This window comes from Euprymna scolopes, chromosome 15, assembly GCF_053919585.1.
Source record: "Euprymna scolopes isolate OS-2025 chromosome 15, ASM5391958v1, whole genome shotgun sequence".
In the NCBI taxonomy this organism is placed as follows: Eukaryota; Metazoa; Mollusca; class Cephalopoda; order Sepiida; family Sepiolidae; genus Euprymna; species Euprymna scolopes.
In genome coordinates, this window is record NC_136496.1 from 53,595,584 (window position 1) to 53,612,737 (window position 17,154).

At 35.5% G+C, this 17,154-nt stretch overlaps 1 protein-coding gene across 1 annotated transcript in view; it reads right to left on the bottom strand.

Annotated features, from left to right (window-relative positions):
* LOC145294236 (chromaffin granule amine transporter-like) overlaps positions 1 to 17,154 on the bottom strand; it is a 213,123-nt gene that overhangs the window by 75,847 nt on the left and 120,122 nt on the right. Inside the window, exon 6 of the mRNA XM_080141341.1 lies at positions 7,765 to 7,857. Coding sequence (XP_079997467.1) covers positions 7,765 to 7,857 — 93 coding nt within the window. The remainder of the gene's footprint in view (positions 1 to 7,764; positions 7,858 to 17,154) is intronic.

Here is a 17,154-nt window from a genome sequence, read left to right on the forward strand (position 1 = left end):
GGTCATAAGAAGCGTTTGCAGATCCACAGGTGCACTCATGGAGGGAACTCCAACCTGAGGTGACGTTTTTGGGTATGATTTATCCAGCGAATAACTTCAATTTCACTCCATCCCTAAATATTTAATAGAGCGCACAGTCGAAAACTGACAGTTGAGACAGAGTTTGAGACAGAGTTAGGCAGAAGCCGAAGTCGGTAAAAGCGAGAGCAACTTGTAGAGAGTCGCCACACCCCTCTCTCTCCACGCCAACATCACCGCTATATCAAAAGAGAGAAATGAAATCTAAATATAGATTTAGTGAAGTCGGACATTATTGATAATTGTAAAGACAATTATATATATTTATATGTATGTATATCATTTTTCCTGAAAATTAATTAGTAGACTAGAAGGACTGAGTTGTTTTTGTGCATTGTGAATTTTTCTTTTAGCATACGACAGACCGGCGAGGCGACTTTATATCAACCCTAACTCGAGAAGAACCGGTGAACACCTGGTCGCGAATCGAAGACTAACGCGATCAACGGGGATCTGCTCCACGAAAAAGCCAAATCTCGTCACTGTTGACCATGATACTTGGACGACCAGGATAGCAGCACAAAAGGCCCTCAAAAAATTTCTCCAAGTTTACAGAATCACGAAAAATACTAGCATATCAGATGCCTGATCCCCAGCGGAAATTATGTTTTGGCAAAAAATCAAATCAGTTTTTGATAAACTGCTATCCAAACACGCAATGCAACACAGAACCTTTACCATGCCAGCAAAACAATTTAACCTCGGCGATAAAGTCTATTTTAAACATTTCAAGAACAACGTCTCCTTTTAGGAACGGCACGATCTCACAAAGAATCGGCAATGTTACATACATCATTGAGGGCCCAAAATTCGAACATAAAAGACACCTGAACCAAATAAAGAAACGCGCCCCCGAAGATCAAGCAGAACTACCACAGGAAGGCGTAGAGGCAACCAGGTGAGAATATGACATTTTGGACATAAAACCTCCACAAATCATGCCAGAATGAAGACGCCTTGGAAGAAAAAGAAAGTGTACAGACTCAAATGAAAAAAAATACTGATTTCGCACCTGGAAAAATCAGTATGGGAGGGGGTGTTGTGGAGGAACCACCCTCTCAATGGACTCAACTACCGTCCATATATACCGAAACTCTTAACGTTCCCGAGAAAGAGCTCTCGTTCCGGAATTTACCTCGCGTGCTCGGTGGAACGTAAAACACTCCTTTTTTTAATAACTTGTTGTGTGTCTTTTATTAATACACGTCTTGACTTACACCACTGTTCTGTTTTTATTGTGGCAAATTCATAGTCATAACACTTTATAATGTTCAGTTTTTTTTTTCAACGTGAACTGCTTCTCTAAATTATACTATAATATGTGTATGCTAAAGCATACACATATTATAGTATAATTTATATATTATAGTATAATTTATATATTATAGCATAATTTATATATTATAGTATAATCAACAGTTCGTTTTCATTTCATCGTGGATAGATTCTGTGGGTTTTGTTACAATGCAGTTAACAGACGTCTAAAATAAGTGTGTGCGACAGCTTTATATTGTCTTTTGTTCCAATGTAGTCAAACCGACTCCATGGTGCTAGATAACTAGGAAGGAAGCAGGAATATTTATATGGGATGACTGATGTGAGCCTAAGAAATCAGTGACTGACTGATCTTTTGGTCAATCCTTGTGATACTTAAGGAACAAGGGAGATAACCACAAATGAATCCAGAAATATCTTATAAATTCCGATATGTGATTTTGTACGTATAAGTTTACGTACAAAATATCCCCTTTACTTTGATGATGGGTTTTGGACAGAATAAAATAGATTTATTTGCAATCTTGGAAATTTTTTTGCAAGCTTTATCTCAATATTGGGTAGACCATCACAGTAACGAAATAAGAGAAACTTATACTCAGATTGGTGTGTCGTTTTACAGACATGTCTACCTTTTAAAGAGTTATTTTCTCTCATCTCCATATATAGAAAAAATGACCGCAGAAATTCCCCTCTGGACCAAAATACTGTAGGTTTGCAACAACAGATTCCATCTACAAATTCAATACATCTAGGCTAATAGCCACTAATAGCTTACGAACACCATTTTGGTCACATTCAGTCGTGATAATAAAATGCTATATTGCATCCTACGAGCAACATATCACAATTGCAACATTTTCAGATGAAGGAGTCCCTATTTTTCTCTCTAAATATTTAGTCTTCCCACTACTACCATTATGAATTGTCATCGGTACGAATTCTACATGTTCCACAGATTCTGTGCTTACACTGATCGTAACTGGCTCATAGATACATAGACATAACATAATCTTTCCAATTTCCGAATTCATAAATAATAAAGGCTCCCCCCGCCAAAGCCAGTCCATTCTGATTTGCTGAGCTCTGAAAATTCTTATATTCCAGAATCAATTTATTCGAATTAACGAACGAACGCTTATTAAGATTAAAATATGGCGTCACTAGGAGACATCTGATTACACCCGAAGTCAAGTTTTTTTAATGCATAGGTCATTTCAAGCATGTAAGATAAAAAATTACAAGAGCAAGAGAGAGAAAATCATTAAACTAACGTTAAATAACCCGTATACTAGCTTTCTTTTACAAAGTTTAAAACATGCTATTCACTATAAGAATCTTCTTCGTCGCTGTCGACGTCCTCGACGACAACAACGCCGTCTTCGTCAAAACAATGAAATTTTTATTTATTTACTTTTTTTTCGGAAGAAATTGTAATAAAAACACGCGATTGTTTGGAAACTAAGCTCTTCAATGTATAAATATATATGAAATGTGTCGGTTCAAAAGATCACATACCTACAAAAGCATAAAATATAACTATAATGACTTGTTATTTACCCAGGAAAAAATTGAAAAGCTTAACTCCCAAATATTTGCTTTTTTATTATTTATGCTGAATAAAAACGGAAACTCATTGGACGATACGAAGTTATTTTTTGCTAACACTTACAGTTCCGCAACATATTTCTTTTAATAAATATTGCGGACGAAATTGAAAAGGTTAGCTCCCAAATATTTGAGTTCTTTATATTCTTATGCCAAAACAAAAAATATGAAATTTTCATAAACGAAATAAAACGAACTTATTTTGGGCCAACTATTTTATTTCCGCAACATATTACTTTTGATAAAATTCCGTAATTTTTTTTCATATTTCTTTTATTAGAATAAATTTTTTCTATACAAATCGTAATAAAAAGCAAACGATTATTTGGAAACTAAACTCTAAAATGTATAAATATATATGAAATGCGTCAGTTTAAAACATCACCAATCTACACAAGCACACAAAATATAACTATAACGACGTGTAAAATAAATCAATGTTTTCATGTTTACACAAACACTCTTTCTTTGCTTTTTTGTTTCTGAAAGATTTACCTACAAATATTTAGTACAGTATGGCAACCCAATTAGGGTCACCTAAGGGATACGTTTATCCTTTGAAAACGTTTAAAAAAAAAACAGCACTTTCACATTGCAAAATAACTTTAAAAAAACAACAGGATTGGTGGTCTTGAACAATGTTGCCCATACCATTTAATTTTGTAATATTTTTTACTTATTCGTAAATTATCTCAGCAAATATCAGCACTTATACAGGCTTATATTTGGAATTATAACATTATACTACTGTACAAAATAGTGACTTTTTGCTCATTCCTGTTGTTAATGTTGCCACTAGCATTTACATTATTTCTTTTTAATTTTTCGGCGCTTATCACAGATTACATGCTTAGCTTTCACATTAACAAAATACCTTGGAAAAAATTATATACACCTTACCACCAGAAAATAGAAACATTTGACGGCTAGGGGCAGCATTGTGACTAAATAAGTGAGTGTTCCATTTATTAGAATATTATTATTACAAATTGATCACCGGCTATTACAGCCATTAAAAATACTACTCTAAATGTCTTGTTTAATCTGAAAATTAAGCCTGTACTTGATGATAATCGCCGATAAAAATTGCAACAAATTTAAAAGGAAAAATTTAAAGACAATGGAAAACATTGTTCAGGTTCGCAAACACGTTAAGTGAAAGCACAGAATCATCACAGCACATAATCAAATCCCCATGTTAAGATGGGGTTTATACTGACCTTGTTACTTCGGCAAGATACATTCATTTTGCTCACTGGCGCCAGTGCCCTCTATTTTACTGGGTCGGCAGTGGCTTCCACTAACAACTGTAGTTTAATTGTTTTTATAAAGGTGGTGTGTGTGTGTGGGGGGGGGATAATTCCACCGGTAAACGCGGTACACAGGTGTTGCTAGTATGGTATATTTACTATTTTGAAATTGAGTTAGTCTGTGATACAGAACATTAGCTTTTTATGTGCTTGTGACTTTCTGTTATGCGGCATTTGTAAATGTTAATTAGCCTGCTTTACGGCATATCAAACTTTTATGTGTTATATGGCATATTAACCCTTTTCGGATCATTTAATAACAAGGCATAAACCTATTAATTAATCGGTTCGATTTATATGTTTTACGGCATATCAATCCATTTAGATGTTATTAGTCAAAGCATTATACTCATTTGAAACAACTCATTGCAAAAGATTTACTCAAATAGAAGCTACTAATTTTCAAATAGAAGCTACTAATTTTCAAAAAAAGCTAATTTTCAAATAGAAGCTACTAATTTTCAAACAGAAGCTACTAATTTTAAATAGAAGCTATTAATTTCAAATAGAAGCTACTAATTTTAAACAGAAGCTACTAATTTTCAAAAAAAGCTAATTTTCAAATAGAAGCTACTAATTTTCAAACAGAAGCTACTAATTTTCAAAAAAAGCTAATTTTCAAATGGAAGCTACTAATTTTCAAATAGAAGCTACTAATTTTCAAAAAAAGCTAATTTTCAAATAGAAGCTACTAATTTTAAAATAGAAGCTACTAATTTTCAAAAAAAGCTAATTTTCAAATGGAAGCTACTAATTTTCAAACAGAAGCTACTAATTTTCAAAAAAAGCTAATTTTCAAATAGAAGCTACTAATTTTCAAATAGAAGCTACTAATTTTCAAAAAAAGCTAATTTTCAAATAGAAGCTACTAATTTTCAAACAGAAGCTACTAATTTTCAAAAAAAGCTAATTTTCAAATGGAAGCTACTAATTTTCAAATAGAAGCTACTAATTTTCAAAAAAAGCTAATTTTAAATAGAAGCTACTAATTTTCAAATAGAAGCTACTAATTTTCAAAAAAAGCTAATTTTCAAATAGAAGCTACTAATTTTCAAACAGAAGCTACTAATTTTCAAAAAAAGCTAATTTTCAAATGGAAGCTACTAATTTTCAAATAGAAGCTACTAATTTTAAATAGAAGCTATTAATTTTCAAACAGAAGCTACTAATTTTCAAACAGAAGCTACTAATTTTAAATAGAAGCTATTAATTTCAAATAGAAGCTACTAATTTTAAACAGAAGCTACTAATTTTCAAAAAAAGCTAATTTTCAAATAGAAGCTACTAATTTTCAAACAGAAGCTACTAATTTTCAAAAAAAGCTAATTTTCAAATGGAAGCTACTAATTTTCAAATAGAAGCTACTAATTTTCAAAAAAAGCTAATTTTCAAATAGAAGCTACTAATTTTCAAATAGAAGCTACTAATTTTCAAAAAAAGCTAATTTTCAAATAGAAGTTACTAATTTTCAAACAGAAGCTACTAATTTTCAAAAAAAGCTAATTTTCAAATGGAAGCTACTAATTTTCAAATAGAAGCTACTAATTTTCAAAAAAAGCTAATTTTCAAATAGAAGCTACTAATTTTCAAACAGAAGCTACTAATTTTCAAAAAAAGCTAATTTTCAAATGGAAGCTACTAATTTTCAAATAGAAGCTACTAATTTTAAATAGAAGCTACTTATTTTAAATAGAAGCTATTAATTTTCAAACAGAAGCTACTAATTTTCAAACAGAAGCTACTAATTTTAAATAGAAGCTATTAATTTCAAATAGAAGCTACTAATTTTAAACAGAAGCTACTAATTTTCAAAAAAAGCTAATTTTCAAATAGAAGCTACTAATTTTCAAACAGAAGCTACTAATTTTCAAAAAAGCTAATTTTCAAATGGAAGCTACTAATTTTCAAATAGAAGCTACTAATTTTCAAAAAAAGCTAATTTTCAAATAGAAGCTACTAATTTTCAAATAGAAGCTACTAATTTTCAAAAAAAGCTAATTTTCAAATAGAAGCTACTAATTTTCAAACAGAAGCTACTAATTTTCAAAAAAAGCTAATTTTCAAATGGAAGCTACTAATTTTCAAATAGAAGCTACTAATTTTCAAAAAAAGCTAATTTTCAAATAGAAGCTACTAATTTTCAAACAGAAGCTACTAATTTTCAAAAAAAGCTAATTTTCAAATGGAAGCTACTAATTTTCAAATAGAAGCTACTAATTTTAAATAGAAGCTACTAATTTTCAAACAGAAGCTACTAATTTTCAAACAGAAGCTACTAATTTTCAAATAGAAGCTACTAATTTTAAATAGAAGCTACTAATTTTCAAACAGAAGCTACTAATTTTCAAAAAAAGCTAATTTTCAAATGGAAGCTACTAATTTTCAAATAGAAGCTACTAATTTTAAATAGAAGCTACTAATTTTCAAACAGAAGCTACTAATTTTCAAACAGAAGCTACTAATTTTCAAATAGAAGCTACTAATTTTAAATAGAAGCTACTAATTTTCAAACAGATACTACTAATTTTCAAAAAAAGCTAATTTTCAAATGGAAGCTACTAATTTTCAAATAGAAGCTACTAATTTTCAAAAAAAGCTAATTTTAAATAGAAGCTACTAATTTTAAAATAGAAGCTACTAATTTTCAAAAAAAGCTAATTTTCAAATAGAAGCTACTAATTTTCAAACAGAAGCTACTAATTTTCAAAAAAAGCTAATTTTCAAATGGAAGCTACTAATTTTCAAATAGAAGCTACTAATTTTAAATAGAAGCTATTAATTTCAAATAGAAGCTACTAATTTTCAAATAAAAGCTATTAATTTTCAAATAAAAGCTATTAACTTTAAATAGAAGCTACTAATTTTAAATAGAAGCTATTAATTTTTAAATAGAAGCTATTAATTTTTAAATAGAAGCTACTAATTTTCAAATAGAAGCTACTAATTTTAAATAGAAGCTACTAATTTTTAAATAGAAGCTACTAATTTTAAATAGAAGCTATTAATTTTCAAATAGAAGCTATTAATTTTCAAATAGAAGCTATTAATTTCCAAATAGAAGCTATTAATTTTCAAATAGAAGCTATTAATTTTCAAATAGAAGCTATTAATTTTTAAATAAAAGCTTATTAATTTTCAAATAGAAGCTATTAATTTCCAAATAGAAGCTATTAATTTTCAAATAAAAGCTTATTAATTTTCAAATAGAAGCTATTAATTTTCAAATAGAAGCTACTTATTTTCAAATAGAAGATATTTATTTCCAAATAGAAGCTACTAATTTTCAAATAGAAGCTACTAATTTTCGCATAACGAATTGAGATTATTCGATATTTGATATTGTAGATCAATGAACTGGCCCTGACTGGATATGTTAAGGGATCCCATAGTCCGTGTCAGTATCCATTATACAATTCGTGCTCCTCACAATTTTTTTGAAGTGTTAAGTATTCACTTTGTGTTTAGATAGGATTAAGCAAACATCTTTACTCACCAATAATTCCGATGGAAAGCCCGCCAAAAGCGTAACCAATGACTTTGCCTCTCTTGTAGTCATTCTTAAACGTTGCAGCAACTAAACCGAGCGCTAAAATGGAAATATTTTCATACGATAAACTTGTATCTTTACAGGGTTTCATATAAATTTCTTTTTTCAAGAGAAAAGTTGCATCGAATAAACAAAATAAATGATTATTAAGTCAAACTATGATCCACTTGAGTTAATAAACTTTATGAAAACAATCGATTGTTTATATGACCTTGAGTCGTAGGCATTTTAACCTAGACCAGCATCCAAATAGTGAAATGATGGATTACTTTATCGTGGATTTCTTAATTATTCAATTTGTCTAGAGACAAAATTATGAAATAAATTCAAACTACACAAAAATTGTAGCAGTCTTTATATGCAAATATGTATAATCAAGATTAGAACTAGAAATTTCTATATTTTCAAATTAATGGAAAAGAACGGAATTATATAATTATTCATAAAAAGTTCAGAGATGTAGAGCTACGTGTACATGCAGTTGGGTGAAAGTTCGTAATAACCGGTAGCGAGAAAGATGTAATTAGCTTTTTATGGCAGAGGAACTGATGAAGTGGATAGGCTTTTTCGATACTCCATTTTTGTTAAGCCATATCTCTCTATGTGGAGTAGGGTAAGGGTAAGGGTTAGGGTTTTGTTAAGCCTCGTCTCTCTATGTGGAGTAAGGTTTGGGTAAGGGTAATGGTTGTTTAAGCCTCATCTCCCTATGTGGAGTAGGGTTAGTGTAAGGGTTAAGGTTTTGTTAAGCCTCATTTCTCTATTTCCATAGGGTTGAGGTTAGGGTTAGGGTTTTGTTAACCTAATCTCACTATGTGGAGTAGGGTTAGGGTAAGGGTTAAGGTTTTGTTAAGCCTCATCTCTATGTGGAATAGGTTTAGAGTTACAGTTAGGGTTCTGTTAAGCCTCATCTCTCTATGTGGAGTATGGTTAGGGTAAGGGTTAGGGTTTTGTTAAGCCTTATCTCCCTATGTGTAGGGTTAGGGTTAGGGTAAGGATTTGTAAAGCCTAATCTCTCTATTTGGAGTAAGGTTAGGGTAGGAGTTAGGGTTAGAGTTAGAGTTTTCTGAAGCCTTATCTCCCTATGTGTAGGGTTAGGGTTAGGGTAAGGATTTGTAAAGCCTAATCTCTCTATTTGGAGTAAGGTTAGGGTAGGAGTTAGGGTTAGAGTTAGAGTTTTCTGAAGCCTTATCTCCCTATGTGTAGGGTTAGGGTTAGGGTAAGGATTTGTAAAGCCTAATCTCTCTATTTGGAGTAAGGTTAGGGTAGGAATTAGGGTTAGAGTTAGAGTTTTCTGAAGCCTTATCTCCCTATGTGTAGGGTTAGGGTTAGGGTAAGGATTTGTAAAGCCTAATCTCTCTATTTGGAGTAAGGTTAGGGTAGGAGTTAGGGTTAGAGTTAGAGTTTTCTGAAGCCTTATCTCCCTATGTGTGGTTTTGTTAAGCATCATCTCTCTATGTAGAAAAGGGTTAGGGTTAGGGTTTTGTTAAACCTCATCTCTCTATATAGAGAAGGGTTAGGGTTAGGATTTTGTTTAGCCTCATCTCTCTATGTGGAGTAGGTTCAGGGTTAGGATTAGGGTATTTTAAGCCTCATCTCCCTATGTAGAGTAGGGTTAGAGTAAGAGTTAGGGATTTCTTAAGTCTCATCTCTGTATATGAAGTAGGGTTAGGATTAGGGTTAGGGTTAGGGTTAGGGTTTTGTTAAGTCTCATCTCTGTATGTGGAGAAGTGTTAGGATAAGAGTTAGGGTTAGGGTTTTGTTAAAAGTCATCTCTCTTATGGGAGTAGAATTAGGGTTAGGCTAAGGGTTTGTTAAACCTCATCTCTCTATTTGTAGTAGGTTTAGGATTAGGGTTACGGTTAGTGTTTTATTTAGCCTCATCTCTCTTATGCAGAGTAATGTTAGGGTAAGGGTTAGGGTTTACTAAGGCTCATCTCGCTATGTGGAGTAGGGTTAGGGTTAGAGTAAGGGTTTTGTTAAGCATCATATCTCTATGTGGAGAAGGGTTAGGGTTAGGGTTTTGTTAAACCTCATCTCTCTATGTAGAGAAGGGTTAGCGTTAGGTTTAGGGTTAGGGTTTTGTTAAGCCTCATCTCTTTATGTGGAGTAGGTTCAGGGTTAGGGTTAGGGTATTTTAAGCCTTATCTCCCTATGGGAGTAGGGTTAGGGTTAGGGATTTATTAAGTCTCATCTCTGAATGTGAAGTAGGGTTAGGGTTAGGGTTAGGGTTAGGGTTTTGTTAAGCCTCATCTCTTTATGTGGAGTAGGTTCAGGGTTAGGGTTAGGGTATTTTAAGCCTTATCTCCCTATGGGAGTAGGGTTAGGGTTAGGGATTTATTAAGTCTCATCTCTGAATGTGAAGTAGGGTTAGGGTTAGGGTTAGGGTTTTGTTAAGCCTCATCTCTGTATGTGCAGAAGGGTTAGGATAAGAGTTAGGGTTACGGTTTTGTTAAATGTAATCTCTCTATGGGGAGTAGAGTTAGGGTTAGTCTCAGGATTTTGTTAAGTCTAATCTCTCTAGTTGTAGTAGGGTTAGTGTTAGGGCTACGGTTAGGGTTTTATTTAGCCTCATCTCCCTATGCGGAGTAAGGTTAGGGTTAGGGTTAAGGTTTTGTTACGCCTCATATTGCTATGTAGAGTAGGGTTAGGGTTAGAGTAAGGGTTTTGTTAAGCTTCATTTCTCTATGTGAAATAGGGTTATGGTTTGGGTTAGGGATTTGTTAAGCCTCATCTCTCTATGTGGAGAAGGGTTAGGGTTAGGGTTAGGGTTTTGTTAAGTCTGCTCTCTCTATATGAAATAGGGTTAGGGGTAAGGTTAGGGTTCTGTTAAACCTCATGTCTCTATGTGGAGAATGGTTAGGGTTAGGGTTTTGTTAAACCTCATCTCTCTATGTGGAGAAGGATTAGGGTTTTGTTAAACCTCATCTAGAGAAGGTTTAGGGTTAGGGTAAGGGTTTTGTTAAGACTCACTTCTCTATGTGGAATAGGGTTAGGGTTAGGGTTAGCGTTTTGTTAAGCGTCATCTCTCCATGTGGTTTAGTGTTAGGATTAGGGTTAGGGTTGTTTAAGCCTCATCTCTGTATGTGAAGTAGGGTTAGGATTTGTTAAGCCTCCTCTGTCCAAGTGGAGTAGGGTTAGTTTTAGGGTTAGGGTTTTGTTAAGCCTCATCTCTATGTTGAGTAGAGTTAGGCTTTTGCAAAGCCTCATCTCTATGTGGAGTACGTTTAGGGTTAGTATTAGGGTTTTGTTAAGCCTCATTATGTGCAGTAGGATTAGGGTTAGTGTTATTTAAGCCTCATCGCTCTATGTGGAGGAGGGTTAGGCTTAGGGTTATGGTTTTGTTAAGCATCATCTCTCTATGTGGAGTAGGGTAAGGGTTAGGGTTATGGTTTTGTTAAGCATAATCTCTCTATGTGGAGTAGGGTAAGGGTTAGGGTTATGGTTTTGTTAAGCATCATCTCTCTATGTGGAGTAGGGTAAGGGTTAGGGTTATGGTTTTGTTAAGCATAATCTCTCTATGTGGCGTAGGGTAAGGGTTAGGGTTATGGTTTTGTTAAGCATCATCTCTCTATGTGGAGTAGGGTAAGGGTTAGGGTTATGGTTTTGTTAAGCATAATCTCTCTATGTGGAGTAGGGTAAGGGTTAGGGTTATGGTTTTGTTAAGCATAATCTCTCTATGTGGAGTAGGGTAAGGGTTATGGTTATGGTTTTGTTAAGCATAATCTCTCTATGTGGAGTAGGGTAAGGGTTAGGGTTATGGTTTTGTTAAGCATAATCTCTCTATGTGGAGTAGGGTAAGGGTTAGGGTTATGGTTTTGTTAAGCATCATCTCTCTATGTGGAGTAGGGTAAGGGTTAGGGTTATGGTTTTGTTAAGCATAATCTCTCTATGTGGAGTAGGGTAAGGGTTAGGGTTATGGTTTTGTTAAGCATCATCTCTCTATGTGGAGTAGGGTAAGGGTTATGGTTATGGTTTTGTTAAGCATAATCTCTCTATGTGGAGTAGGGTAAGGGTTAGGGTTATGGTTTTGTTAAGCATAATCTCTCTATGTGGAGTAGGGTAAGGGTTAGGGTTATGGTTTTGTTAAGCATAATCTCTCTATGTGGAGTAGGGTAAGGGTTAGGGTTATGGTTTTGTTAAGCATCATCTCTCTATGTGGAGTAGGGTAAGGGTTAGGGTTATGGTTTTGTTAAGCATAATCTCTCTATGTGGAGTAGGGTAAGGGTTAGGGTTATGGTTTTGTTAAGCATAATCTCTCTATGTGGAGTAGGGTAAGGGTTAGGGTTATGGTTTTGTTAAGCATCATCTCTCTATGTGGAGTAGGGTAAGGGTTAGGGTTATGGTTTTGTTAAGCATAATCTCTCTATGTGGAGTAGGGTAAGGGTTAGGGTTATGGTTTTGTTAAGCATGATCTCTCTATGTGGAGTAGGGTAAGGGTTAGGGTTATGGTTTTGTTAAGCATCATCTCTCTATGTGGAGTAGGGTAAGGGTTAGGGTTATGGTTTTGTTAAGCATAATCTCTCTATGTGGAGTAGGGTAAGGGTTAGGGTTATGGTTTTGTTAAGCATCATCTCTCTATGTGGAGTAGGGTAAGGGTTAGGGTTATGGTTTTGTTAAGCATAATCTCTCTATGTGGAGTAGGGTAAGGGTTAGGGTTATGGTTTTGTTAAGCATAATCTCTCTATGTGGAGTAGGGTAAGGGTTAGGGTTATGGTTTTGTTAAGCATCATCTCTCTATGTGGAGTAGGGTAAGGGTTAGGGTTATGGTTTTGTTAAGCATAATCTCTCTATGTGGAGTAGGGTAAGGGTTAGGGTTATGGTTTTGTTAAGCATGATCTCTCTATGTGGAGTAGGGTAAGGGTTAGGGTTATGGTTTTGTTAAGCATCATCTCTCTATGTGGAGTAGGGTAAGGGTTAGGGTTATGGTTTTGTTAAGCATAATCTCTCTATGTGGAGTAGGGTAAGGGTTAGGGTTATGGTTTTGTTAAGCATCATCTCTCTATGTGGAGTAGGGTAAGGGTTAGGGTTATGGTTTTGTTAAGCATAATCTCTCTATGTGGAGTAGGGTAAGGGTTAGGGTTATGGTTTTGTTAAGCATAATCTCTCTATGTGGAGTAGGGTAAGGGTTAGGGTTATGGTTTTGTTAAGCATCATCTCTCTATGTGGAGTAGGGTAAGGGTTAGGGTTATGGTTTTGTTAAGCATAATCTCTCTATGTGGAGTAGGGTAAGGGTTAGGGTTATGGTTTTGTTAAGCATGATCTCTCTATGTGGAGTAGGGTAAGGGTTAGGGTTATGGTTTTGTTAAGCATCATCTCTCTATGTGGAGTAGGGTAAGGGTTAGGGTTATGGTTTTGTTAAGCATAATCTCTCTATGTGGAGTAGGGTAAGGGTTAGGGTTATGGTTTTGTTAAGCATCATCTCTCTATGTGGAGTAGGGTAAGGGTTAGGGTTATGGTTTTGTTAAGCATAATCTCTCTATGTGGAGTAGGGTAAGGGTTAGGGTTATGGTTTTGTTAAGCATCATCTCTCTATGTGGAGTAGGGTAAGGGTTAGGGTTATGGTTTTGTTAAGCATAATCTCTCTATGTGGAGTAGGGTAAGGGTTAGGGTTATGGTTTTGTTAAGCATCATCTCTCTATGTGGAGTAGGGTAAGGGTTAGGGTTATGGTTTTGTTAAGCATCATCTCTCTATGTGGAGTAGGGTAAGGGTTAGGGTTATGGTTTTGTTAAGCATAATCTCTCTATGTGGAGTAGGGTAAGGGTTAGGGTTATGGTTTTGTTAAGCATAATCTCTCTATGTGGAGTAGGGTAAGGGTTATGGTTATGGTTTTGTTAAGCATAATCTCTCTATGTGGAGTAGGGTAAGGGTTAGGGTTATGGTTTTGTTAAGCATAATCTCTCTATGTGGAGTAGGGTAAGGGTTAGGGTTATGGTTTTGTTAAGCATAATCTCTCTATGTGGAGTAGGGTAAGGGTTAGGGTTATGGTTTTGTTAAGCATCATCTCTCTATGTGGAGTAGGGTAAGGGTTAGGGTTATGGTTTTGTTAAGCATAATCTCTCTATGTGGAGTAGGGTAAGGGTTAGGGTTATGGTTTTGTTAAGCATCATCTCTCTATGTGGAGTAGGGTAAGGGTTAGGGTTATGGTTTTGTTAAGCATAATCTCTCTATGTGGAGTAGGGTAAGGGTTAGGGTTATGGTTTTGTTAAGCATCATCTCTCCCTGTGGAGTAGGGTAAGGGTTAGGGTTATGGTTTTGTTAAGCATAATCTCTCTATGTGGAGTAGGGTAAGGGTTAGGGTTATGGTTTTGTTAAGCATCATCTCTCTATGTGGAGTAGGGTAAGGGTTAGGGTTATGGTTTTGTTAAGCATAATCTCTCTATGTGGAGTAGGGTAAGGGTTAGGGTTATGGTTTTGTTAAGCATGATCTCTCTATGTGGAGTAGGGTAAGGGTTAGGGTTATGGTTTTGTTAAGCATCATCTCTCTATGTGGAGTAGGGTAAGGGTTAGGGTTATGGTTTTGTTAAGCATAATCTCTCTATGTGGAGTAGGGTAAGGGTTAGGGTTATGGTTTTGTTAAGCATAATCTCTCTATGTGGAGTAGGGTAAGGGTTAGGGTTATGGTTTTGTTAAGCATAATCTCTCTATGTGGAGTAGGGTAAGGGTTAGGGTTATGGTTTTGTTAAGCATAATCTCTCTATGTGGAGTAGGGTAAGGGTTAGGGTTATGGTTTTGTTAAGCATCATCTCTCTATGTGGAGTAGGCTAAGGGTTAGGGTTATGGTTTTGTTAAGCATAATCTCTCTATGTGGAGTAGGGTAAGGGTTAGGGTTATGGTTTTGTTAAGCATAATCTCTCTATGTGGAGTAGGGTAAGGGTTAGGGTTATGGTTTTGTTAAGCATAATCTCTCTATGTGGAGTAGGGTAAGGGTTATGGTTATGGTTTTGTTAAGCATAATCTCTCTATGTGGAGTAGGGTAAGTGTTAGGGTTATGGTTTTGTTAAGCATAATCTCTCTATGTGGAGTAGGGTAAGGGTTAGGGTTATGGTTTTGTTAAGCATAATCTCTCTATGTGGAGTAGGGTAAGGGTTAGGGTTATGGTTTTGTTAAGCATCATCTCTCTATGTGGAGTAGGGTAAGGGTTAGGGTTATGGTTTTGTTAAGCATCATCTCTCTATGTGGAGTAGGGTAAGGGTTAGGGTTATGGTTTTGTTAAGCATAATCTCTCTATGTGGAGTAGGGTAAGGGTTAGGGTTATGGTTTTGTTAAGCATAATCTCTCTATGTGGAGTAGGGTAAGGGTTATGGTTATGGTTTTGTTAAGCATAATCTCTCTATGTGGAGTAGGGTAAGGGTTAGGGTTATGGTTTTGTTAAGCATCATCTCTCTATGTGGAGTAGGGTAAGGGTTAGGGTTATGGTTTTGTTAAGCATAATCTCTCTATGTGGAGTAGGGTAAGGGTTAGGGTAATGGTTTTGTTAAGCATCATCTCTCTATGTGGAGTAGGGTAAGGGTTAGGGTTATGGTTTTGTTAAGCATAATCTCTCTATGTGGAGTAGGGTAAGGGTTAGGGTTATGGTTTTGTTAAGCATAATCTCTCTATGTGGAGTAGGGTAAGGGTTAGGGTTATGGTTTTGTTAAGCATAATCTCTCTATGTGGAGTAGGGTAAGGGTTAGGGTTATGGTTTTGTTAAGCATCATCTCTCTATGTGGAGTAGGGTAAGGGTTAGGGTTATGGTTTTGTTAAGCATAATCTCTCTATGTGGAGTAGGGTAAGGGTTAGGGTTATGGTTTTGTTAAGCATAATCTCTCTATGTGGAGTAGGGTAAGGGTTAGGGTTATGGTTTTGTTAAGCATAATCTCTCTATGTGGAGTAGGGTAAGGGTTAGGGTTATGGTTTTGTTAAGCATAATCTCTCTATGTGGAGTAGGGTAAGGGTTATGGTTATGGTTTTGTTAAGCATAATCTCTCTATGTGGAGTAGGGTAAGGGTTAGGGTTATGGTTTTGTTAAGCATAATCTCTCTATGTGGAGTAGGGTAAGGGTTAGGGTTATGGTTTTGTTAAGCATAATCTCTCTATGTGGAGTAGGGTAAGGGTTAGGGTTATGGTTTTGTTAAGCATGATCTCTCTATGTGGAGTAGGGTAAGGGTTAGGGTTATGGTTTTGTTAAGCATAATCTCTCTATGTGGAGTAGGGTAAGGGTTAGGGTTATGGTTTTGTTAAGCATCATCTCTCTATGTGGAGTAGGGTAAGGGTTAGGGTTATGGTTTTGTTAAGCATAATCTCTCTATGTGGAGTAGGGTAAGGGTTAGGGTTATGGTTTTGTTAAGCATCATCTCTCCCTGTGGAGTAGGGTAAGGGTTAGGGTTATGGTTTTGTTAAGCATCATCTCTCTATGTGGAGTAGGGTAAGGGTTAGGGTTATGGTTTTGTTAAGCATAATCTCTCTATGTGGAGTAGGGTAAGGGTTAGGGTTATGGTTTTGTTAAGCATAATCTCTCTATGTGGAGTAGGGTAAGGGTTAGGGTTATGGTTTTGTTAGGCATAATCTCTCTATGTGGAGTAGGGTAAGGGTTAGGGGTATGGTTTTGTTAAGCATAATCTCTCTATGTGGAGTAGGGTAAGGGTTAGGGTTATGGTTTTGTTAAGCCTGATCTCTCTATGTGGATTAGGGTTAGATTTAGGGTTTTGTTAAGCATCATATCTCTATGTGGAGTAGGTTTGGTGTTAGGGTTATTTAAGCCTCATCTCTCTATGTGGAGTAGGGTTAGGGTTTAGATTAGGGATTTTTAAAGCCTCATCCGTCTCTGTGAAGTAGGATTAAGGTTAAGGTTAGGGTTTTGTTAAGCCTCATCATCTCTTTATGTGGAGTAGTGTTAGGGTCAGGGATGTGGTTTTGGTTAGCCTCATCTCTCTATGTCGAGCAGGTTTATCCTCATCTCTCTATATGTGGAGCAGGTTTAGCCTCATCTCTCTTTATATAGAGGAGGTTTAGGGTTAGGCTTGGGTTAGTTTTAGAGTTTCTTTAGGCCTCATCTCTTTATGTGGAGTAGGGTTTTGGTCAGGGATTGGGTTTTGTTAAACCTCATCTCTCTATGTGGAGTAGGGTTAGGGTTAGGGTGTGGGTTAGGGTTTTGTAAACCATCATCTCTATGTTGAATAGGGTTAGGGTTAGGGCTATGGTTTTGTTAACCCCCATCTCTCTACGTGGAGTAGGGTTAGGGTTAGGGTTTGGGTTAAGGTTTTGTTAAGCCTAATACCCCTATGTGAATAAGGTTAAGGTTAAGGTTTTGTTAAGCCTTATCTCTCTATGTGGAGTAGGGTAAGTTTTATGGTTAG